We start from the raw sequence: 25,029 nt of genomic DNA, 5'->3' as shown, positions 1-25,029 counted from the left end.
TGCTAGGGATGGGGCCCTGAACCGCACTGAAGTGTTGGCAACGGCTGAACCTTCCCAGGCAGAGACGGAGAGCGCTTTTTGCACTAGGGCTCTCTTTCTCGAAACAGTACTATCACTCTGGTTAACTCATTTTTTCCTTCAACTATGGAACATCATAGGTCATTCAGTCTCTAGGAAACCATTTCCTCAATATGACTGGACACAAGGCGGCCAATCATCAGCAATAATCAGGTGAAGCACTCGGGCAGATGGCTCAGGACACGTTGATTTCTAGCAACATGACTATCAGCGAGTCGGGGTGTGGGGGGCAGGAGTGGAAGAAGGGGCTGTGGTTGCTCCGTGCACAGACTACACCTCAGGGAGGTTACTTCTAGCTCACAGAATTCTTCAGTCTAAATTGAAACAAGCCAATGACCTAGGCAAGCCAATCCCTTGATAACACATCACTCAAACTACCACATTTAATACTTTATTTAACAAATTATTTAACCACCTGTAGAAAAGCAGGGCATGGAATAGTCGGAGCATGACTCTGGCATAGGAAATAGTCTCCAAAAGCTCAGATCTCCAACTTGACAAGCCACCAATGAAATTCAACCCCACTATCATAAACAGTGGCTGGCGGAGACGACAGATCAACTTGGGCACTCCCGCCCTTAGGACAGCATCTCCGCCCTCAAGCGAAGAGCAGTCATTGCTTCTCCTTGCTTTCTTTACAAAACTCCTTGGACATATCCAGGGTTCGTTGAGGACAAATCCCCCAGATTCTGGTTCCAAAGCTGCTGTGGAAGGTCCAGTATCTGCCTTCTGATCTCGATGGTTCAGAATCCTCAGCCTGAGGTGGCTCTCCCAGAGCCGAGCCCTGCTCCCAGCAACCCCTCAGCACCTCTTGGTGGCATTTAGCAGCACTCCAAATTTGCTTCCACAGCTGGAAAATGTCTTTCACACCCCAGCCATCTGCACCCATGCAGAGCAGCTTCCCGTACCAGCCCAGGAGTCCTCAGGCCTTCTACAGTTCTGTATCCAGGAAGGATGGAGGAGGTAGAAGTGCTTGCCACCTATCCTGGCCAGCTATGCTGGAATCCAGCAGGAATTCTGGCCCAGATGAAATCTCTTCTACAAAGAGCAGCAGACGGCTTTCAAGCAAGGATCAAGACTCAGACAGTCGCTTCTGAATTTCAGTCACAAGATCTTCCCGTTTAACAGCCACCTGAAACATACGAGACCCCTGAAGTGACAAACTAGAAAGTGATACTCACTCTTTAATCACTGTTTTTTCAGATTCATTTTACTCTGCGTGTACTGTGGGCTTCACGGTAATCTGGAGAACATACATCCTCAAGACTAAAGGGATTTGTTTACTTTGTTGGTCAGTCTCAAAGCACCATTTTGTTTCTCCTTCTTTGCCCATCAAGCCAATATTCACTGGCTACAATGGTTGTCTGGGGTGGGTCTTCTTCATTCATCTCTATCAACTATTAATCTTGGAGTTTTTCCTCATCAATACAATACATACTTCTTAAAAGAATCTTGAAAAGGTGCACATACTTGTGCTTCTGTTTCTGCCTGCTCCCACTTACCTCCCCTCTGCTGGCTACTGAACGGATCTTGACAACCCCTTCCTTCAGTTCTTGCTCACCAATAATGACCACCAATGGAATGCCTGTGTTCTCACAATAGTGCAGCTGACTTAATAATTTAGGGTTGTTCTTGTATGGCATCTCTGCCTACAAAGGAACAAGGTAGAGAACGTAAAAGTGACAAAGTACACAAACCTCTGAACATGCATTTCCAAGGTAGTAAAAATTAAGTGGCTGGACCTCCTTTCCAAATAAGCCATTCTAGTCGTTAGACTAAAAAGTTCTGGAGTTCCTCCCAAAGCTCAAGGTAAAAATGGCCCTGGCTCAGAAGTCAGCTCCACCATACCTTGATCCCAGCATCCCAAAGCTCAGCAATCAGCTTCAACCGCTCTTGGAGAAAGTTCTTCTGGGGTGTGGCCACAAACACTTGGGTCTCTGTGGCTCGTATCTTCTCACCAAGAGCCTGATAAAATAGAGAAAAAACAGTAAAACTACTAAAAACTTCCTCTGAACCAGCGATTCCAAAAGCAAAGCAAAAAAGAATGGTCAGAAAAACAGCACTACTGTATTTTAGAAACAGGAGGCTTTTCAGGCCTTTAACCCCACCCAGCCCTATCTAGGAGCTACCTTCATTCTCTGTTCCACAATGTAGAAGATCCGCTCCACTCCAATACTGAGTCCCACACATGGCACCTTGTGGCCTTTAGGATCAAACATGGCCACCAGCTCATCATAGCGACCACCAGCAGCCACACTGCCCACATTCAGAGGCTCCTCTTCAGCCTGAGCTGGGGTCTGTAGCAGCACTGCCTCATAGATCACTCCTGTATAGTAGTCCAGGCCCCGAGCCAGGCTTAGGTCAAAAGAGATCTGTGGGGACAGGGCCCAAAGTAGACTCAGGATCCTGAGGGCCCAGGAGGCTCTCAGGAGGCTCTTGAGGTTTACTCCTGACTCCGCTTACCTTGTCGGTGATTCCAAACAAAGTTAGGTATTCAAATAGCAGCTTCAGATCCCTCAGGCCCTCCAGGGCCTGCTTATTCTGGGATAGTCTGGGATCCTGGAATAACTGCTCTACCAGGGACACCCCACCTGGGGAGAAAAGTGGGAAGAAATGATGTCTGTGCTGGTCACCCAGATGTGTTTCGTCCAATTTATGCTTTATATGCTCTAGCTAACCCTCTTCATTGTCTTATAATGAGGAAAAAAGATCCTGGTCTCTTATGAACAGAGCCTCATCCTCTGCCTATACTTTTGCCTCCAGAAGACACAAAGTAAAAGAGAAATTAAATATAGGCAAGCTAAGCGCAACTATGGAAAGCTGTTTCAGAGAAAGAATCTGACCACTCGCCCTCAGTCCAGTTCTACCACGGCTCTGAAAACCCTAGTCCTTACCATGACACTGGACATAGTCCCCAATTCGATCAGCTACCTCAGGAGCCAGGCCTTTCTTTGTCACCATCTCATGTCTCACATCTGTCCAAGGCATCTGCATAAACACCCAAACATTAGCTCAGTCCCAAGATCCTTCTTTCTCAACTGAGAAAGACAATATTTTATTCGGTATGTATGTCACAAGTAGCTAACAGCATCCTCAGCAAAGTCAGAGGCAACTTAAGACATCCACCACGATCCCCACGGTACAGCAGAACTCACACCTTTCTTCAGAATGCCTCTCTCCTTCCCTCCCAATAAACATAAGCTCATTTCCATCCACCACCTTTCTCTCTCTAGTTATATGTGTTAGAGGGTAGGGCAGAAAACCCAGATTGGAACTACTGAAGCTTTTCTTCATTACCTTGTCTAGTTTGTCTATTGAGGAGCAGATGACACGGAACTTGCTTTCAGGGACCCCACAGACAGCAAACACTCCATCTATAATCCGCCGGTCATTGACCTGTGAACTCAATGGAAGTGACCCAAGCACCCTGTCAGTCCCCTTTCCTTTAAATCATGGCAGTCCCTATTCTCTCAACTCATAAAAGGGATAGGAAGGAAATCTCGCAAAGAATACACACAAATGTAAGAAATACAACAGCTGTACTAAGAAAGTCCATGAACTGCAGGCTTAAGGGCTGGGGTCACCTATGGTTTGGGACTTGCATAAACAGCACCAAGCCACTGGACTTATCCCCCAGTCCTCAGCCCTGACCTCACCTTAATGAGAAAGTTCCCCAGCTGCAACCCACTTAGGATTTCACATATGATCTTCAAACATTCTGCATCAGGGATCATAGGATCAAACTGACCTGCAATGTCAAAATCCTACAACAAAGAGAAAACATAGGAGCAATTTTCTAATGATCAATCAATTCCCAGGTTGTAGTCCCCAGAACTATCAGACTGTGCTGTCCCCATCAGGTCACTTACACACTGGCAGAACTCCCTGTAGCGGCCTTGGACTATGGCTGGGCTCTCCCGCCGCCACACCTTTCCAACATGGTAGCGTTTCATCTTCTTCAATTTATTCATAGCCAGATAACGAGCAAAAGGGACCTCACATGAATAGGTTAAAGAATACAAAATTCAAAGCTTAGGCCTAGGACACAGATTTTAAGGAGGACTGGACCTCTCAGAATTGGATCTCATCCACTAGGATGAGAACAAGGACCTTATCTGGCTTGCTTCCCACTATCCCCAAAGTGTAGCAGTGCTTGACATCCAGTATATATGGAATATGTCAAAAACGAAGCTGTTGGGGGTCAGCACTGTGATGTAGCAGGTTAAGTCGCCACCTACAGCGCTGGCATCCCAAATAAGCAACAGTTCAAGTCCCAGCTGCTCTACTTCCAATCCAGTTCCCTGCTAATGTACCTGGGAAAAAAGCAGAAAATGGCCCAAAGTGCTTGGACCCCTGCACCCACATGGGAGACCTGGAAGAAGCTCGTGACTCCTAGCTTCGGCCAGGCCCAGCCATCTACGGAGTCAACAAGTGGATGGAAGGCCTCTCTCTCAGTCTTTCTCCTTCTGTAACTCTGCATTTCAAATAAATAAAATAAATCTTTTAAAAAGAAACCTATAAAGGCTGGTGCTGTGGAGTAGCCGGTAAAGCCGCCACCTAAAGTGGCGACATCCCATATGGGCACCAGTTCGAGTCCTGGCTGCTCCATTACTAATTCAACTCCCTGCTGATAGCCTGGGAAAGCAGAAGACAGCCCAAGCACTTGGGCCCCTGCACCCACATAGGAGACCCAGAAGAAGCTCCTGGCTTCTGGCTTCAGACCGGCACATCTCTGGCCACTGCGGCCATCTGTGGAGTGAATCAGCAGATGGATGACCTCTCTCTCTCTCTGGGTAACTCTGCCTTTCAAATAAATAATTTTTTAAAGATTTATTTATTTATTTATTTGAAAGGCAGAGTTACCCAGAGAGAGGAGAGGCAGAGAGAGAGGTCTTCCATCCTATGGTTCACTCCCCAATTGGCCGCGATGGCCAGAGCTGCACCTATCTAAAGGCAGGAGCCAGGAGCTTCTTCCAGGTCTCCCACGTGGGTGCAGGGGCCCAAGGACTTGGGCCATTTTCTACTACCTTTCCAGGCCATAGCAGAGAGCTGGATCGGAAGTGGAGCAGCCGGGTCTTGAATTGGTGCCCATATGGGATGCTGGCACTTCAGGCCAGGGCATTAAGCCACTGTGCCACAGCACTGCCCTCAAATATATAATTTTTTAAAAGATTTACTTATTTCTTTGAAACTGAGAGTTACACAGAGAGAGGCGGAGAAGCAGAGAGGGAGGAAGGGAGGAAGGGAGGGAGGGGGAGGGAGGGAGGGAGGGAGGGAGGGAGGGGGAGAGAGAGAGAGGTCTTCCATCCTCTAGTCCACTATCTAATTGGCCGCAAAAGCCAGAGCTGTGCCAATCTAAAGCCAAGAGCCAGGAGCTAGGAGCCTCCTTTGGGTCTTCTCACAGAGAAGCAGGAGCCCAAGGACTTGGGCCATCTTCCACTACTATCCCAGGCCATAGCAGAGAGCTGGATAGGAAGTGGAGCAGCCAGGACTTGAACTGGTGCCCATATGGGATGCCAGCCCTGCAGGCAGCAGCTTTACCACAGCGCCAGCCCCATGAATAAATCTTCAAAAAAGAACACTATAAATACAAAAATGCAGATGCTGAATCCCACTCCAGTTACAGAATTAAGAATCTCTGGGTCCAGGAAGCTGTGTTTCTACAGGGTTCTAGAAAGGACTCTGATACACATTAAAGTAAAACGATCGGGCTCCAGGCAAGGCTCTGCTGGCAGAACTGCCTTCTGGGAGAAACGGGAATAAGGCTGATGCCAATGTACTTGGATAATCCCAGAGTTACTCTCCTCCCTTTTGTCAGATAAAGCCCTCTGGACTTGAAAGAGAGGTCAGGCTCCAGCACTCAGGATACTGTAAGGTCATAGCGAAGGGACAACAACTCTCCACCTTGATCCTTCAGATCATAGATGAGCCCAGAGTTCTCCCCGTAATTCTCAGTGAGCATTTCCTGCAAGAGGCAAACAGAAACAGCCACGATTCAAACAATGACTACAAAGCACAGACGAAAAGCCCTTTAGGACACGGAAGGCAGAAGAAGAAATGGGTTTCAGGCACTCTTCTCTCCTTACCTTTAGCTCAAATGCTGGAGTATCCAATCCCTGAGCTCCATGACGTTTGAAGCAGCTAACAACCACATCAAGGATTTTTTCCCTCACAACCATCTGCTGGGGACTAAAATCCCTGGTGCCCTGGAAATCAAAAGCAGTCATAGTGAAAAGAAAACTGAAAAACAAATCCATTGAAGATAAAGAGCTAAACTTTTTATAATCTAAGTTATGGAACTGAAATTTTTTGAGTTCAAGTGATTCTGGGCCCCACCCAATAGCTCAAGAATAATGTTTGTTTTTAATTTACAAGTATAATTAAAAGGCATCATAGAGATGACCAAAACAGGGATCAGTTTTCCAAGCATGCCAATGGGACAGAGTGAACAAAGGTGTATTACCTTTGGGGTCTTGATGATAAAATTTGGCGTTTCTTGATGTGGTTTCAATTGGGATGTCAGCACTGACTCTGCCACCTGTCAGAAGAAATATGAAATATGGTTCCTCTGGAAGCTGGCCAGACCTGTGATGTCTCTGACACTGTGAACCACAAATATGCTCTTCTCCAGTTCTCAGATCCTACTTAAACAGCAAAAGAAATTATAATAAGGTAGCACTGATTATTAGGCTTGGAGACAGGCAAAATGCAACGTGAAAGCAGAGGAGAGCCATCCCAAGGACACCAAAGCAGCCCATGGAATCAAAGGGAATGGATTTCCTGACTGAACTAAAAAACTCAGGTTGGTAGAGTGCTGTGATGCAAAATCAGTAAAATATCTGAGTCCTATCGTTCATGATGAGACAAAGCATCTGCCGAGAGGATTTGAGGGACCTTCCTAAGTAACGCAAAACAGAAAAGTTGGGACTTTATTGCTGGATGGCAGCATGGGCCTTACAGAAATAGAGGGTGTGGTAGTTTTAGACTCTGGCGACTCTCCTCCAATTGAAGTCCAAATTCAAGTTCACAGTCTCACATCTGTAGTCCCAAAATTCAAAACTCTCTGAAAACCTCAAATGTTTTTTGAAATTCATTCTGAAGTTAAATTCTAATACGAGCTCAGTCCACTTAATGGTCTTTAGTCATCTCATTTAGTGGAAATACCCATATATTTTGCTTTAAAATATTAATATTTGACTTAGAATTTCAGACAAGAGCATAGATCTGTATGAAAGCATTCCCATACTTGAAGCTTCGGGTAAATCATTTAACCTTGCAGCCTCTGTTTCCTAAACTATAAAAACCCCAACCTCTCGTGATTGCTCTGCGGATTAAACAACAAAGCACTCAGAACTCTGTTTAGTGCCGATACATAGTGGGAACTCAGTAAAAACCGAATGCAATACTACTGGAGCCCGTACTTTCAGACCCGGAAGCCCTGCCCGGGCCGACTGGAGCTCTCAGTCAGGCTCACCTGGCTATGACCACGGACCGCCTGGGTACACGCAGATGGGGGCGGTCGCAGAAGCTGGCTGAACAGCGCAGCCCAGGCCCTCTTGGGCAGGAGTCCGAGCTGGGGCATCGTGCGCAAGACGCCGGCTTTCCAGGACAGGATGCCAAGGCGGAGAATGAGGCAAGAGGACCCCAAAAAGAATACCGGTTCCTGCACACTTCAGGACCCTGAGCTCCACTCGTCCCAGAGCAACGCTTCCGGTTGGTGCCGGAAGCGAAGTTGAGACCTGACGGAGGCTCTCTAGGCGCACAGGAGGGCGACTCGATAGCCGGAAGTCATCCAGGCTGAACGCTAAGGTTGATTCCGCCGGGCCGGTCTCAGCTTCAGTTAGCAGCAGGGATGGCTGACCGTGCGGCGCTTGAGGAGCTGGTGCGACTTCAGGGAGAGCGCGTGCGAGGTCTCAAGCAGCAGAAGGCCAGCGCCGAACAGGTGGGACTCAGATGGCAGGGGAGGGGCCGAGGCAAATCCAGGGAGGATTTAAAGCCCGAGTCTTCGGAACAGAGGTCAGGGACGCGGGAGAAGGGACCGGGCTGGTAGGGAGGAGGATGGGCCCCGTAGGGAGGTGGCCGGGGTGGGTGCCCAGAGAAGCAAAGCCAGGCCTGAGCAGACAGATCTGCCCTGCAGTCTGAGGAGGGAGGAATACTGAATGAATGGTGGGGGAGGCAGGGAAGTGACTGACGGATAGCCCAGCGACTTCTTTCCCTCCATAGATCGAAGAGGAGGTGGCGAAACTCCTGAAACTGAAGGCACAGCTGGGCCCTGATGAGAGCAAACACAAATTTGTGCTCAAAACTCCCAAGGTAACGGGGTTCCTGGAAGAAAACGCTGAGATAGTCCCTAACTCCATTCACGAGGGCACCCATGTCTATTTCCCCGGAGCAGGTGATGGGTGAGGACCTGAGATATTGCAGAGGACTGACAGTGGCTCCGGGCGGGAGTCATTCTGGGATGACAGAAACTAGGCCAGCCGGGTATGCAGGGGAGTCGACCTGCTGCTGCTCCTCCTTTCATGTAGTAAATATGCCTCCCACATCCCTGGTGCTGTACCAGACAGTGAATACACCATGGTGGACAATACAGGCTGCCCTCGGGGAGCTTACACTGTACCGAAGGAGACAAAATGCGAACAGATCATCCAATTGTGACTGTAAATTGTGGCAAGTGGTAAAAGGAAATAAAGAAGGATGCTCTGAGAAAATAAAGCAGGACTGAGGAGTCTGGGAAAAGGTCACTGATAGGGAGGAGATAGCCAGGGGGGTGAAGAAGATAGATCCAGGTAGAATATGGAAATCTTGAAGCAGGAGGGAACTTTGGTAGTTGCCAGGACCAAAGCAAGACCTGTAAGGCTAATACAGAAGCAAAGTAGAAAGGAATGAAGCTGGAGAGTCCTAGCGCATCTTCCAGGATTTCTGTTCAAGTGTCCCTTTGTAAGTTTTGTAAACAGAGTATTTACCCATTCATCGGGGTTCCCTTGGCACTCATTCATACCTTTATATATTTTTTTAAAGATTTATTTATTTAGTTGAAAGGCAGAGTTACACTGAGAGAAAAGGAGAGGCAGAGAGAAAGAGACCAAGTGAGGTCTTCCGCCTGCTGATTCACTCCCAAATTGGCTACAAGGGCCAGAGCTGTGCCAATCCGAAGCCAAGAGCTTCTGGGTCTCCCATGCAAGTGCAGGGATCCAGGCACTTGGGCCATCTTCTAGTGCTTTCCCAGGCCATAGCAGAGAGGTGGATTGGAAGTGGAGCAGCTGGGGCTCGAACTGGTGCCCATTTGGGATGCCAGCACTGCAGGCAGCAGCTTTACCAGCTACACCACAGCGCTAGCCCCATACCTTTATAATTGTATTGACTTTTTGTACTCACGTAGTTTATTTACCTTGAGGCTCAGAATCAGTGCCTGAAAATAAGTATTTAATGAATGTATTTGAAATTGAATTCCAAAGGAGAGAGATGATACTGTCTTTCTTGTGTTAAGATTAACACTTTGGGCTCTTAAATTCATTGAACAGTTCTTTCACTACACACAACTCATTTTCAAAGGTTAGAGAGACAGAATAAAATCTCAAAGCAGTGATATCAATGATTATGCAATCTGTAAAATGGAAAACTTAATGGATATTTTGTGATAGATTGGTCCTCACCCAAACTGAATTAGTCTTAACATCACTAAAAGTAGAGCAGCAAGACACGATCTTCTGCTGATGTGATGCAGTAAGAAGCATATAGCACCACCCATGAAGGATTCTTGCTAGAAGCTGAACCTGAATCTGACCAGGTCTTTGAACTAAGAGTTTATAGGAAATGCTATGTTATACCACTTAATAACATGTTAAATGACATATTCAGAATATTGTTAACCAGATCTGGGATGTGAAAATTTTTTAAAAACAAATGTCTCGGCCGGCGCCGTGGCTCAATAGGCTAATCCTCCGCCTTGCGGCACTGGCACACCGGGTTCTGGTCCCGGTCGGGGTGCCGGATTCTGTTCCGGTTGCCCCTCTTCCAGGCCAGCTCTCTGCTGTGGCCCGGGAGTGCAGTGGAGGATGGCCCAGGTCCTTGGGCCCTGTACTCCATGGGAGACCAGGAGAAGCACCTGGCTCCTGCCTTCGGATCAGTGCGGTGTGCCAGCCGCAGCGTACTGGCCTCGGCAGCCATTGGAGGGTGACCCAACGGCAAAGGAAGACCTTTCTCTCTGTCTCTCTCTCTCACTGTCCACTCTGCCTGTCCAGAAAAAAAAAAAGAACAAATGTCTCATTTTCATCAACAAATACTTTTTTTTCAAAAAAGGAAACTTTTAGATAGGTATATGTATAGGTATATACCTATTAGATATATGCATAAGTATATGTTTAGGTATATGTATACTTTTATTTTTTTTTTTCTTTTATTTATTTATTTGAAAGTCAGAGCTACACAGAGAGAGAAGGAGAGGCAGAGAGAGAGAGCGCGCGCGCGCGCTTCCATCTGATGGTTCAATCCCCAGCTGGCCGCAACGCGGCGCTGATTCGAAACCAGGAGCCAGGAGCCTCTTCTGGGTCTCCCACACGGGTGCAGGGACCCAAGGACCTGGGCCATCCTCCACTGCTTTCCCAGGCCACAGCAGAGAGCTGGATTGGAAGTAGAGCAGCCGGGTCTCAAACGGGCGCCCATATGGGATGCCGGCGCTTCAGGCCAGGGTGTTAACCCGCTGTGCCATAGTGCCAGCCCCAAGGTATGTGTATACTTTTAGATAGTATATGTATACTTTTAGTAGGTATAGGTGTATGTACCGAATACAAGGCATGGCCTTCATTTAGAATTGGATTCAAATAAGCCACTCATAAAAAGGTATTGCTGAGGCAACAGGGGAAAATGTAACATGCCTTGCTGGTAGATAATATTAAGAGGCTAGTTAGTTTTGTTGGTTATAAGAAAGACATTTTCATATTCTGAGTTTTTCCTTTTAAACCTTTATGTATTAGAGAATCATACTGAAGTAAGTATGGGTGGGATGATGTGATGTCTGAGATTTACTTTAAAGTACTTCTGAAAGAATGTCAGCATTTAAATGAAACAAGAACAGTGGATGTTAATGGTTGTTGAAGCCAGGAAAGGGATACATAGTAACCATAAAACTATTCTCTGTATGTCTGAAAGTTTCCATAATGTTAATAGAAAATGAGATTATGTTGGGGAGTTAATATCCACTGTAGTTTGTTAAATCACATTTTAAAAAAAGAAAGATTTATCCCAGGTGCTTGGGCCCTGCACCCCATGGGAGACCAGGAAAAGCACCTGGATCCTGGCTCCTGCCATCAGATCAGCACGGTGCGCCGGCTGCAGCGGCGGCCATTGGAGGGTGAACCAACGGCAAAGGAAGACCTTTCTCTCTCTGTCTCTCTCTCTCACTGTCCACTCTGCCTGTCAAAAAAAAAAAAAAAAAAGATTTATGTTATGTATTTGAAAGGCAGAGAGACCAGGAGTGCAGGGCAGAGAGGTCTTCCATCTCATGGCTGGGGTAGAGGGTCTTCCCACATGGCTGGGGTTGTGCCAGGGTGAAGCCAGAAGCCTGAAACTCTATCTGAGTCTCCCATTTGCTAGCTGGGGCCCAAGTACTTGGACTATCTTCCACTGCTTTCCCAGACCCATTATTAGGGAGCTGGAAAGGAAGTGGAGCATTGTGGATTTGAACCTGTGCTCATAAGGGATGCTGTTATCACAGGCAGTGGCTTAACCCACCATGCCACAATGCCAGCCCCTAAAACAGCCGGCGCCGTGGGTCAACATGCTAATCCTCTGCCTAGCGGCGCCGGCACACCAGGTTCTAGTCCCGGTCAGGGCACCGGATTCTGTCCCCAGTTGCCCCTCTTCCAGGCCAGCTCTCTGCTATGGCCTGGGAATGCAGTGGAGGATGGCCCAAGTGCTTGGGCCCTGCACCTGCATGGGAGACCAGGAGAAGCACCTGGCTCCTGCCTTCGGATCAGCGCAGTCCGGCCGCAGCGCGCCGGCTGCGCTGGCCATTGGAGGGTGAACCAACGGCAAAGGAAGACCTTTTTCTCTGTCTCTCTCTCTCTCACTTTCCACTCTGTCAAAAAAAAAAAAAAAAAAAAGGTGCAAAAGCACTTATGAATAGAACGGCTAATGCCTTAGCACAAAACAAGACAGTGGCACTTGGGGCTGGTGTTGAGGCATAGCAAATAAAGCCATTGCCTACAATGCCAGCATCTCCTGGGTGCTGGTTCATGTTCCAGCTGCTCCATTTTGTATCTAGCTTCTTGCTAATGTCCTGGAAAAAGCAGGAAGATGATCCAGGTGTTTGGGCCCTTGCCACCCACATGGGAGACCTGAATGAAGCCCCTGGCTCCAGGCCCTGGTAGTTGCAGCCATTGGGGAATGGATCAGCAGATGGAAAGTCTCTCTTTTTCTCTGTAACTCTGCACCTCTACTTTCCAATAAATATATTTTTTAAAGATTTATTTATTGGAAAGAGAGGGAGGTCTTCCATCCACTGGTTCACTCCCCAAATGGCTGCAACAGCTGGAGCTGAGCTGATCTGAAGCCAGGAGCCAGGAGCTTCTTCCAAGGTCTTCCAGGCAGGTGCAGAGGCCCAGTGACCTGGGCCATCTTCCACCACTTTCCCAGGTGCATTAGCAGGGAGCTGGATCAGAAGTAGAACAGCCACGACTTGAACCGGCACCCATAAGGAGTGACAGCACTGCACGCTGGGGCTTTACCTATGTCACTGTGCCAGCCCTGTATAATGAAATATTATCAACATTTGGCTGGCGCCGTGGCTCAATAAGCTAATCCTCCGCTTGCAGCACTGGCACTCCGGGTTCTAGTCCCGGTCAGGGCACCGGATTCTGTCCCCAGTTGCCCCTCTTCCAGTCCAGCTCTCTGCTGTGGCCCGGGAGTGCAGTGGAGGATGGCCCAAGTCCTTGGGCCCTGCACCCGCATGGGAGACCAGAGGAAGCACCTGGCTCCTGACTTCGGATCAGCGCGATGCACTGGCCACAATGGCCATTGGAGGGTGAACCAATGGTAAAGGAAGACCTCTCTCTCTGTCTCTCTCTCTCACTGTCCACTCTGCCTGTCAAAAGAAAAAAAAAAAGAAATATTATCAACATTTCAAATATCTGTATAACTATCACCAGCAAACCAATATTTTCCAAATAATCAATATGCATGAGTGAAAAATCCATTCAAAGTATAGGTTATAGTAATGTTATAGTAATGCATGTAACATGCATTTATCATGTAACATGAAATTTATCACATTAAAAAATTTTGAGGGAGTCGATGTTGTGTCATAACAAGTAAAACCGCAGCTTGGGACGCTGTCATCCCATGTGAGCACTGGTTCATGTTCTAGCTGCTGGACTTCTGATTCAGCTCGCTGCTCATGGCCTGGGAAAAGCTCCTGCCACCCATGTGGGAGACTGAATGAAGCTCCCAGCCTCTGGCTGCTGGCTTTGGCCTGGTCCGGCCCTGGCTGTTTCAGCCATTTGGGGTGTGAACCAGTGGATGGAAGTTCTCTCTCTCTCTCTCTCTCTCTCTCTCTCTCTGACTCTAAAAAAAAAAAAAAAAAAAAAATTAAGTGTATAGTTCAGTAGCTTGAAGTAAAAGACATTGGTATAATTTTGTGGGGAAAAAATGGAATTAAAAGGTAAGTTTATTTTGGTGTAAATTTTTTAACAAAATCCATGTATAGTTCTATTAATAATATGCATTTTCTGTGAACGTTTTGAAGATCCCCCAGCATCGTACACTTACATTGCCGTACAACCGTCACCACTATCCATCTCCAAAACCTTTATCATTTCATACTGAAACCATGTACACCAAATAGTACCTCCCTGCTCCAATATCCTTCAGCGTCTAGTGGCCACTATCCTACTTTCTACCTCTGTGAATCTGACTAGTCTAGTTACCTGTGTAATTGAGAGATTACAGGATTTTAATGTGACAGTAGGAAGGATTCATTGATGTAGCTTTAAGAGCCTATACTGCAGCCAGTCTTTGCGGGGCAGGCATTGTGGGTTACGCTGCCACTTGGGATGCCAGCGTCCCATATTGGAATGCAAAGGATCAAATCTTGCCTGCTTCCATTTTTTTGTTTTTGTTGTTTGAAAGGCAGAGTTACACAGACAGAGGGAGAGACAGAGAAAAGAGAGATTTTCATCTGTTAGTTCACTCTCCAAACTGCTACAATAGCCAGGTTTGGGTCAGGCTGAAGCCAGGAAGCTGCAACTCCATCTGGTCTCCCATGTGGGTGGCTGGGGCCCAAGTGTTTGGGCCATCTTCTGCTGCTTTCCCACGCACATTGTGGGGTTGGATCAAAAGTGGAGCAGCCAGGACTTGAACGAGTACCCATATGGGATGCTGGCATGCAGGTTGTGGCTTAACCTACTATGCCACAATGCTGACCCCGCTGCCTCCACATCTAATCCAGCTTCCTGCTAATGTGGCAGCAGATGATGGCCCAAGTCCTCGAATTTCTGCCATGTCTCTGGAAGACCTGGATCAAGTTAGTGGCTCCTGACTTTTACATGGCCCAGCCCTGGCTGTTACGGGTATTTGGAAAGTAAACCAGTGCAAGGAAGATCTCTCTCTCTCTCTCTCTCTCTCTCTCTCTCTCTCTCTGCCTGCCTGTCAAATAAATAAAACCTAAAAGATAGGGAGAGGGAGGTAGAGGAGGAATGAAGGAAGAAAGAAACTAGTACTAGTTGAATTTTTGGTGTAGTTCCATACACCAGTTTAGCTGAAAAGTTTATAAAATGCTCCTCCTTTTATAAAAACCTATGTGTATAAGGCTAGATTTTCTTCACATACTTCAAACAACATCGCAATAGATTGAATATAAAAAGCATATTTGACAATCCAGACATTATAGCTTTGCAGAGATGTAAATCAGTGCCATTCTTCTCACTAAATCTTTTTGTTTTGGGAAAATGGTTGCATTTTCCAAAAGTATCATTTATGTTAATCTGTAATGGATTTATTATTTGCTAAAAGAGCTAGTAAATGTCCTTACATTTTTGCAGTTTTAATTTCTAATACAGCAAATACTGATAAGTATAATCCCCTTTGGGAACCTTAATAAATAGCAAGAGTGGGACGAGGGCCTGAGACCAAAAGGTGCTGGAGTAAGTGGTAAAAGCCCTGAGTAGAAACTGATCTGGAAGGAGAACAGAGTTCTAGTCCTGACTGCCACGCGCTTGCTGAGTGGCCTTAAGTAATGCCTGGCTTCTCAGTGTCCTGTAATCCAGCCACAGAATCCTTCTGCCTAAGCTGTCGCGGAAAAGTTAACGTCCTGGAAGAGTTCTTGCAGACAGCACCACAGTTCCTTTGTCTGGTGCTCTGGTAACGCACCGGTGTAAAACCAAATAAATAGAAGAATAAATAGAGTGAGAAAAAAAAAACAAATAAATAGAAGAATAAGTTATGAGTGAGAAAAGAGAGAATTGGGTACCTAATTGCTTCCATGTCAGATAAACTGTAAATTGCTCCTGACTGTAGTAATGCTTTTAATAAAAAGCTCCAGCCGTTGCGGCCATTTGGAGAGAGTAAACTAGCGGATGGAAGACCTCTCTCTCCCCCTCCCTCCCTCCCTCCCTCTCACTGTCTGTAACTCTGCCTCTCAAATAAATACATAAAATCTTTTTTAAAAGGGGGGGTGTGGGCTGTGATATTCAGAGGGGAAAAAAAACTCTGCCCATGCCTTAAGGCTGTTGTCAGAAGCAAATTAGAGAACAAATAGTACTATTAATTAGGATTCAAAAGAATAGTCATGTCGAGAGAAAAGCGCTTGTAGAGTTTAAAATTCAACTAGCTGACTGAGTTTGAATTGGTTATGTTCTTGTTATCAGGCAGGTATTTATTTGTGTTAGGCAGGGAAATACTCTATTATTCCCAGAAAGAGTTTTTAGAAAAATTCCTTGGAGGCCGGCACCGCAGCTCAACAGGCTAATCCTTTGCCTAGCGGCGCCGGCACACCAGGTTCTAGTCCGGGTCGGGGCGCCGGATTCTGTCCCGGTTGCCCCTCTTCCAGGCCAGCTCTCTGCTGTGGCCAGGGAGTGAAGTGGAGGATGGCCCAAGTGCTTGGGCCCTGCACCCCATGGGAGACCAGGAGAAGTACCTGGCTCCTGCCATCAGATCAGCGCGGTGCGCCGGCCACGGCGGCCATTGGAGGGTGAACCAACAGCAAAGGAAGACCTTTCTCTCTGTCTCTCTCTCTCACTATCCACTCTGCCTGTCAAAAAAAAAAAAAAAAAAGAAAAAAAAGAAAGAAAGAAAGAAAAGAAAAGAAAAAAGAAAAATTCCTTGGAGAAAAGAGTTCTGAGAATTCTAGAAACTAGAACCAAGTTGAAAAGGAAATGGAATCTGGGAGGCTGACAGCAAATGGGTGTGGGCTTAATAGGGAATTAGCTGTACCCATTTTACAGCCCAGCAGCCTGTAGGAAGATCTAAGTTTGGGGAAGGATTTGCTTTTCTCGTTCTTGAAGTCATCCTTTTATATTTCTATAACTTACTCATGTTTGTTTTTCAATCTCATCCCTGGTTCCTTGGCTGTTTTTAACTCAAAGGGCACAAGAGACTACAGTCCCCGGCAGATGGCAGTCCGGGAGAAGGTGTTTGATGTCATCATCCGCTGCTTCAAGCGCCACGGTGCAGAAGTCATTGATACGCCTGTGTTTGAACTAAAGGTGAGACATTTAAGGAGAAACTGCATGGTGGAAGAGTGGACATACAAATAACAAAGAGGATGAGAAGAGAGAGGGCCTAAAGACCCTGCTGCTGTTGTGGACACAGGCCTTCTCCAATGAGGAAGAGTTCAGCAGTGGCACGGAGCAGCCTTTTATTTGTCTTGGTTGTGTCCATGGCTTCCAAGAGAGCCCTGATGAGGAGTGGAGGTTATTCTAGCTCCTTTCCCCTGCATTTTAATGAAGATATTTTCTAGATGCATGCATTCCATATGTATATGCAACCAGTCTTCTATTGGTAGACCTTGACATTGGTTCTAGTTTTTTACTGTTTTTACTGTTACTGGCCTAGCAGTTAAGATGCACACGTCCCATATCAGAGAGCCTAAGTTCACGCCCTGCCTCCAGCTCCTCACTCCAGCTTCCTGCAAATGCTTCCTGACAGTGATTTGTACAGTGATGGTGCAAACAATTGGGTCCCTACCACCCACGTGGGAGACCTGGATTGAGTTCCCAGCTTTAGACTAGTTCAGCCCAGGGCCATTGTGGGCATTTGGAACCAGTAAATAGGGAGTGCTTTCTCTCTCCCTCACTCACTCCCACCCTCTACCCGTAAGTTAATAAGAATTTTCAAAACAAATTTCACCACTCCCTGCTTAAAGCTCAGTGATTTCCGTTATACTTAAAATACCCAAACTCTTGGGGTCCGGCGCCGTGGCTCACTTGGTTAATCCTCTGCTTGCGACGCCGGCATCCCATATGAGCGCCAGGTTCTAGTCCTGGTTGTTCCTCTTCCAGTCCAGCTCTCTGCTGTGGCCTGGGAGGGCAGTGGAGGATGGCCCGGTGCTTGGACCCCTGCACCCGCATGGGAGACTAGGTATGGGGAACCTGGCCCCTGGCTTCGGATCGGTGTAGCTCCGGCTGCGGCAGCCATTTGGGGGGTGAACCAACAGAGGGAGGACCTTTCTGTCTCTTCTCTGTGGCTCTGCCTGTCAAATAAATAAATAAAAAATCTTAAAAAGAAAAATACCCAAACTCTTTTTTACTTGGTTTACAAACCAATAGATGATTTGACCACAGCCTTCCCCACATCATCTCATGCTTTTCTTCCTCTTGTCCATTACATTATTCTGGTCTTCTTTCTGTTTCTAGAACATACTGTCTTTCTACCTCAGGACCTTTTTTTTCTCTTGTTCTTCCCTTTTCTGTATTCCCTTTTTGCAAGTTCTTTGCCTGACTTTAATTTCAGATTAAATTATTTAGTACATTTTAATTTAGGGTCTCAGCTAAAATACCATTCCTCAAATAATCCTTTCCAACTGTCTTTTCCTAAAGTAGCCCTTGTCTACCACATCAGCGTGTTTGATTTCCTTTAGAGTAGCTATGACTGAAATCACCCATCGACTGTTTCCCTGCATGAATGTAGTGCCTGTTTCTGATTACCTGATAGCAGGCACTGCCTTTGTCTTGTTCTTTGATAGATAGTTAGTGCTCAGAACAATGTCTACCACGGTGGACATTGGTCTGTAGGATCAAATCATATAAATGAAATTTCTGGGTCAAAAGAGTATACCCATTTATGTTTTTACCAACTGTATTTGTTTGCTTAGGCTGCCCTAACAGCGTGTCATAGAGTGGGTATCCTGAACAACAGAAACATGGTTTCTGACAGTTCGGGAAGCTGCAGGTCTGAGATGAAGTATTGGCAGGATGGTTCCTTCTTGGACCCAAGGACTCTCCATGGCTTTTAGATGACCAGCTCCTCCCTTCGTCCTCACATCATTTTCCCTCTGTGTCCAAATTTCCTCTTCCTATAAGGACACCAGTCACATTGGGTTAGGGCCTTTCCTATGACCTCATCTTAGCTTAATGACTTCTTTAAAGGTAATTTGGAGGTTGACAGGGGTTAGGATTTCAGCTTGCACATTTGGGGATTAGAGGACCCAATTCAGCCCATGATACCAACCGTGTATGGTTCTTTCTGATTCTATACATTGGGAATCTTTAGACTTTTTATCCTTGCCATTCTAGTAAGTGAAACAAGTTATCACCTGTTGAAGACATGACAGATCAGGACTTCTCTGTGACACCCAGAGGACACTGGGCTTTTGACATTGCTCAAATCTCAGATATCGTAAAACCATGAACCATGTATATTTGCTGGCCTAATATCCACTCATAGGAGTTTATCCTCAAGAATAATAGTTTTGAAAAGTAAAGGCTAAGTACCAAAACATACTTATTAAAAAGTCCTGGAAAATTTTTTGAAAATTAGGATAACCTAAACATCTAACAGTATAACATTAGGAAGAAAGTAAATACTGAGCTTTTTCTCACCAGAATGTTATGAGTCTTATAAAAATAATACTTCACTTGTGTCACAAAATGGAAAGAAGAAAATCAACACAAAATTGTTGTTCCTTTTCATTGTAACTGTTAAACACATAAGAATTGGGATGAAGAGAAAGGTAGACAGATTGAAATGTAACAATAGAGTAGTGGGTTTTTGTTTGCCAAACTTTCTTTAAAGTGTTATGTTCTTTTTTAGTATTATATTTATGATTTTAAGCACATTTCTTTTTTTTCCAGGAAACACTGACCGGAAAGTATGGCGAAGACTCCAAACTTATCTATGACCTGAAGGACCAGGGTGGCGAGTTGCTGTCCCTTCGCTATGATCTCACTGTATCTTTCTAAGCCAGGGCTCTCAGGACCTTGGATGGATTGGCCCTCAGTGGGGCTGGGGCTATTTCTAGCCTCAGGGATAGGGAGAGGAAGACATAGGTAGGTTTAAACATGAGGCTTGGCAGCTAGGGGAATTATTTCTCTAAACCATGAGTTGATCTTTGGCTAAACAGAACATAGCCTTGTCAGTCTAATCATGAGTAAGCTATCTCCAAGCTGTAAGAGATCATCTGCTTAGAGAGCCCACCTGGGGCCCTTTTTCTGCTCTGTCCAATCTGTCTAGCCCCCTGCTGCACTTGCGGGCAGCTAGATAGTAGTCTGTAGCCTTGGGGAGACACTACCAAACAGAAAGGAGCCTTTCTCTTTCTTGACACTTCAGTTGCCCCTCGTGGTAGCATAGTTGATTCTGATGTTCAAGTGCTGTTTATCTTATGAGTGGTGGTTGTACCCACACAGGGAGGGGTTAGACCCCAGCTTCTGTTGGTGGCGATAACTTCCAGACAGTCATAGGAGGCACTTTCTCCTTAACTCTCTGTGACCAGGTTCCTTTTGCTCGGTATTTGGCAATGAATAAACTGACCAACATTAAACGCTACCACATAGCAAAGGTATATCGACGGGATAACCCAGCCATGACCCGTGGCCGATATCGGGAATTCTACCAGTGTGTGAGTACCGGGAAGTGGTAGGACAGGATGGGTAACTCGGGCCCTCCCTCAAGCCACAAGAATCTATTGAATACTCGTGGTGTCCAAAGCAACTGGTTGTCCCAGATAATGTTCAAGATTTCTATTGTGTTTTCATGTAGATTTCACAATGGCCTTGAGGGGAGGGCAGGAGACATTAGTATCTTTATTTTACATGTATAAATTTAATACTCAGCAGATGAAGGTATCATAGGGATAAGAAAATCAAAGTCAGCAGGAGAACTCTACGGCTGGTATCTTTTCTATTAATTCACAGTGATGGGATAGCAACAGAGGATGAGGAAATCATACTTCAGATATGAAATCACCAAGACTGATAGCAAGCTTCTAGATGAGCATAGAAAACAAGGATTAAGGATTAAGACTAAATAATTGCCCCACAGCAGGAGGAGGAATTAAGATGATGAAGAAATAAACAATGGAGGGACAGTGTAGTAGATGGAAAGGAAACCAGGACTGGTGAAAAGCCCAAGAATGCTGGGGCTCCTCTACGCTGATCAGTCATAGAGAATGCAGGACAAAGTCTGTGCTTGTATGCAAATAGGCCTTCATGGAGAGAGAACAGAGCTCCCAGAAGGCCGCTTCAGGGGGCTGAACCGTGAGAATCTCTGGCTATTCCTCTTGCTGCAGGATTTTGACATTGCTGGGCAGTTTGACCCCATGATCCCTGATGCAGAGTGCCTGAAGATCATGTGTGAGATCCTGAGCTCGCTTCAGATAGGCGACTTCCTTGTCAAGGTCAGAGCTGGATGGGGCTGGGAGGGCAAAGGTGGGCCTGGCCTTGCACAGGAGAATGAGCAGAGGGATCAGTAGCCCCAAGTGACCAGGGCTATTGAGGATCATGTAACTGAAAGAGTCCTTCACTAACTATGCCTTGGGTCCCCGCAGGTTAATGATCGGCGCATCCTAGATGGAATGTTTGCCATCTGTGGTGTTCCTGATAGCAAGTTCCGGACTATCTGCTCCTCAGTAGACAAGCTGGACAAGGTGACGACCCAAACACTTGACTCTTTTCCTAGATCTCACCCTGCCTTAAGAAACGGAAAATGAGATTAGGAGAGAGGGGTGCCTACCTCCAGGCCCACCAAAGGAAGAGTAGCCACAGGATGTAGGTCAAAGGGTAGCTTCTGCTTCTAGACTGTTCTCCAAAGAGGGTCTATGCTTGTTTTTTGGGAGAGAAGCTGCCACAGGGTCCCAACTGGTGTCTGTGTGTCCAGGTATCCTGGGAGGAAGTGAAGAATGAGATGGTGGGAGAGAAGGGCCTTGCACCCGAGGTGGCTGACCGCATTGGTGACTATGTGCAGCAGCATGGTGAGGAATGGAAGCAGCCTCCCCAGCTGCCATTCCCTGTCCCCAACCTCCCTGAAGTTGTATGAGGGTGTGTGTAGGGGGAAGAGTGTGTGTTCACACATACGTATGTACATACAGTTACAATCCGACCCTTTTCTTCTCTGTGTCAATCTGGCAAACAAATCTGTCTCCCCAGGTGGAGTGTCTCTAGTAGAGCAGCTGCTCCAGGATCCTAAGTTGTCTCAAAACAAACAGGCCATGGAGGGCCTGGGAGACCTGAAGTTGCTGTTTGAGTATCTGACCTTGTTTGGCGTTAATGACAAAGTGAGTCAAGCTGGGCATGGGAGGTCCCTGGAATGGGATTTCAGGTCCCTGACCCTAATCTGGTACTGACCACATCCTTGTTTCCACAGATCTCGTTTGACCTAAGTCTCGCTCGAGGGCTAGACTACTATACTGGGGTGATCTATGAGGCAGTGCTGCTGCAGACCCCAGCTCAAGCAGGGGACGAGCCCTCGGGCGTGGGCAGTGTGGCCGCTGGAGGGCGCTATGATGGGCTGGTGGGCATGTTCGACCCCAGAGGGCGCAAGGTTCCATGTGTGGGGCTCAGCATTGGGGTGGAACGGATCTTCTCCATCGTGGAGCAGAGACTTGAGGTAGGTCAAGGCGGTAAGAAGAAGAGAGTCTGGGCGTGTGATAGCATCTGAGCTGTCTTTGATCTCCAAGGGAGAAAGTGGTGCTGTTTGGGCAAAGAGCCTATCTCAGAAAAATGGAAAGAGCATTGCTACGCTTCACAGATTCCCACCCATTACAGGCCGGTTTTGTGGATCTCTGCTCTCCCTCTCTCCACTGAATACTGTACTCTGGGTCCCTGCTTCCCTCAGGGCTATCAGGAATCATGGTTGATTTATCAACGATCCAGAGCTTCCTCCTGACATGGAATACTTACCATTTTGCTGCCATGGGCCAAGCACTGTACTTGGTACTTTTCATGCGTTATCTAACATAATTATTAGAGTCCTCTTGTATTATTTGCATTATAGGTGAATTAATTTGCTGAAGGTCTTAAAACTTCTAAGTGGGTCAGAATTTGAAAATGCATTTACTACTTTGAAAGGCAGAGTGAGAAGAGAGAGGCAGAGACAGATCTTCCATCCTCTGTTTTCACTCCAAATGACTGCAGCAGCCAAGTTTGGGCCAGCCCAAAGCCAAGAACACAATCCTGGTCTCCCACATGGGTGGTAGGGACCCAAGTATGTTGACTATTTTTCACTGCCTTCCCAGGCACATTAGCAGGGAGCTAAACAAGCGGCAGTGTCAGACTTGAAATGCAGGCAGTTAACTCGAGGGTCTCAGTGCGCTGTAGTACTGTCTCCGAGAGGGAAGCATGTGTCTGAAGACCTGGGATCCCTCAGATGACTGCATGGACTCTATAGTATCTAGAATAGCACCAGGGGAGCTCGTCGTAGTCTGAGACCTTTGCTGCTGCTCTTAAATAGCTCAGTGCATTTCATCCTTTGGGGAATGCTCTGACAACTTTCCCACTGTTCCTATCCCCTTTTTTTTTTTAATAAGACTAATTTATTTATTTGAAAGCCAGAGTTAGAGAGAGAGGTCATCCATCCACTGGTTCACTCCCAGATGGCTGCAATAGTCAGGATTGGGCCAGGCCAAACAGCCAGGCGTTCCACTGTGTTGTGGCCTAACAGGTAATGGGCACCAGATCAGGAACCAGCTACTCCACTTCCAAATCAGCTCTCTGCTAATGCACCTGGGAAAGCAGCAGAAGATGGCCCAAGTGCTTGGGCCCCTGCACCCCACACGAAGAAACTCCTGGCTCCTGGCTTCAGCCAGGCCCAATCACAGCCATTGTGGCCATTTTAGGAGTGAACCAGCGGATTAAAGCTCACTCGCATTTGCACTCTCTTTCAAATAAAAAAAAAAATTAAAAAATAGTTTTCTAGAAAAAGTCAAAGGACAACAACAGCATTGTCCATTACCCCTCATCCTCACACATTCTGAGTTCTTCCCTGTAATTGAATGATGAGAGGCGCGGTACTTTGTGCATGTTCTTGTGGACCATAAAAGTCCTAGGTGGAGATGAACTTAAAGTTACTGTAAATAAGGTACCTTTGTCCTTGCCTAAGGTTATTCTGGCAAATGGTAACTACAAATCAGTTCATTTCCTTTTTTCCTCCCTCCTGTCTTATACCCACTTGCTAGCTGAGACACTGGGCCCCTTCCCTGCGGGGACGCACTAACTAGAGGCTGCTGTGTTTGCTCCTTGAAGAGGCTAGCCCAGCTCCCTCTCATCTGCCCCTTCCCCAGGCTTTAGAGGAGAAGGTACGAACCACAGAGACACAGGTCCTTGTGGCTTCTGCACAGAAGAAGCTCCTGGAGGAGAGACTGAAGCTTGTCTCTGAGCTGTGGGATGCTGGGATCAAGGTACGGGAGGCAAACCCCAGGGCTACAGCGTACCTGGGAGGGCTGGACACCAACTACATAAAAGCTCACCCTCTAGTGGCTCCTGGCATTACATCGTGGAATGAAGCTTGGGCCCCCGGGAGGTTATCTGAGGACAGCAGAAGCCAGCCTTCATCTTCCACCCTGGTCCCCCACAGGCCGAACTACTCTACAAGAAGAACCCAAAGCTCCTGAACCAGTTGCAGTACTGTGAGGAGGCAGGCATCCCGCTGGTGGCCATCATCGGCGAGCAGGAGCTCAAGGACGGGGTCATCAAGCTCCGTTCAGTGGCTAGCAGGGAAGAGGTAAGGGGGCACGAGGAAAGGCGATAGCACTAGGGAGTGTATGCCGTGTCGGCAGGCCTATGTCTATTCAAGACCTGAACAAAGGTCTGCCATTCACGCTGTCCCAACTTGTAAAAGACCTAAGGGCATGCCTAACCTCTTGCTGTGGTTGTCGCAAGGTAAACCCCCATCAGCACATACACCCCATGCCTGTCTGCCTAAAGTATTGGGTTGGGTTCCTGCTTCCAGCTGAGTCAGAGCTGCTGACTGTTGGAAGAATCAGGCGCTCTGGGCGCAGTGCGATGGAAGATGTTCATTCCACCCTGTTCCCCCTTCCTGGCCAGGTGGACGTCCGAAGGGAAGACCTGGTGGAGGAAATCAAAAGGAGAACAGACCAGCCCCACTGCATCTGCTGAAGCCAGCCGCCTGTCAGGAAAGGAAGTGCAACTGGCACCATCGGAGGTGCACCAAAACAGCTCTGGACGTTCCTGGCCCTGCAGGAAGACCTGAAAGTGACTAAACAGAGACTTGTATTATGATGATTTTACCGGTAGTCACTGGCAAAAATGGGCAAGAACTCCACCGCTTTCTCTAGAGGGCCGCAGCCGATGAGTGCAGCATGCACCCCTGGGCTACAGGCCCTGGGTCTGAGGTGCCCTCTGCGGGGCCCCACTGCAGATAAAGCAGATTCGGCCCCAGTGCCAGTCGCCAAAGGTCCAATAAAATTGCCTCTACCACTGGAGCTTGCCTGCATCTCTGACGTCTAGCTGCAGAGCCTGAGCCACCCATTCAGGCCACTTCAGCGGAAAACGCAGCCCACCGCCT

General features: G+C 47.1%; 2 protein-coding genes across 2 annotated transcripts; one reads left to right on the top strand and one right to left on the bottom strand.

The window, feature by feature from the left end:
• Window positions 1–453: 453 nt before the first annotated feature.
• Window positions 454–7,809, bottom strand: HARS2 (histidyl-tRNA synthetase 2, mitochondrial). Its single transcript, XM_002710256.5, has 13 exons — window positions 7,553–7,809; window positions 6,542–6,616; window positions 6,165–6,284; window positions 5,948–6,043; window positions 3,948–4,073; window positions 3,735–3,842; window positions 3,376–3,474; window positions 2,973–3,066; window positions 2,542–2,669; window positions 2,208–2,450; window positions 1,927–2,043; window positions 1,581–1,727; window positions 454–1,210 (listed from the first exon to the last, which is right to left on the bottom strand). The coding sequence occupies exons 1-13, from the start codon at window positions 7,658–7,660 to the stop codon at window positions 1,151–1,153; spliced, it is 1,521 nt and encodes a 506-aa protein (XP_002710302.1). The 5' UTR covers window positions 7,661–7,809; the 3' UTR covers window positions 454–1,150.
• HARS1 (histidyl-tRNA synthetase 1) lies at window positions 7,796–24,946 on the top strand. Its single transcript, XM_002710255.5, has 13 exons — window positions 7,796–8,020; window positions 8,302–8,391; window positions 16,659–16,778; window positions 19,365–19,460; window positions 20,003–20,128; window positions 20,798–20,905; window positions 21,056–21,154; window positions 21,385–21,478; window positions 21,654–21,781; window positions 21,871–22,113; window positions 23,786–23,902; window positions 24,079–24,225; window positions 24,549–24,946. The coding sequence occupies exons 1-13, from the start codon at window positions 7,931–7,933 to the stop codon at window positions 24,618–24,620; spliced, it is 1,530 nt and encodes a 509-aa protein (XP_002710301.3). The 5' UTR covers window positions 7,796–7,930; the 3' UTR covers window positions 24,621–24,946.
• Window positions 24,947–25,029: the final 83 nt, after the last annotated feature.

This window comes from Oryctolagus cuniculus, chromosome 6 (assembly GCF_964237555.1).
Source record: "Oryctolagus cuniculus chromosome 6, mOryCun1.1, whole genome shotgun sequence".
NCBI classification, from domain to species: Eukaryota; Metazoa; Chordata; class Mammalia; order Lagomorpha; family Leporidae; genus Oryctolagus; species Oryctolagus cuniculus.
This window is presented reverse-complemented; position numbering and strand designations above follow the sequence as displayed.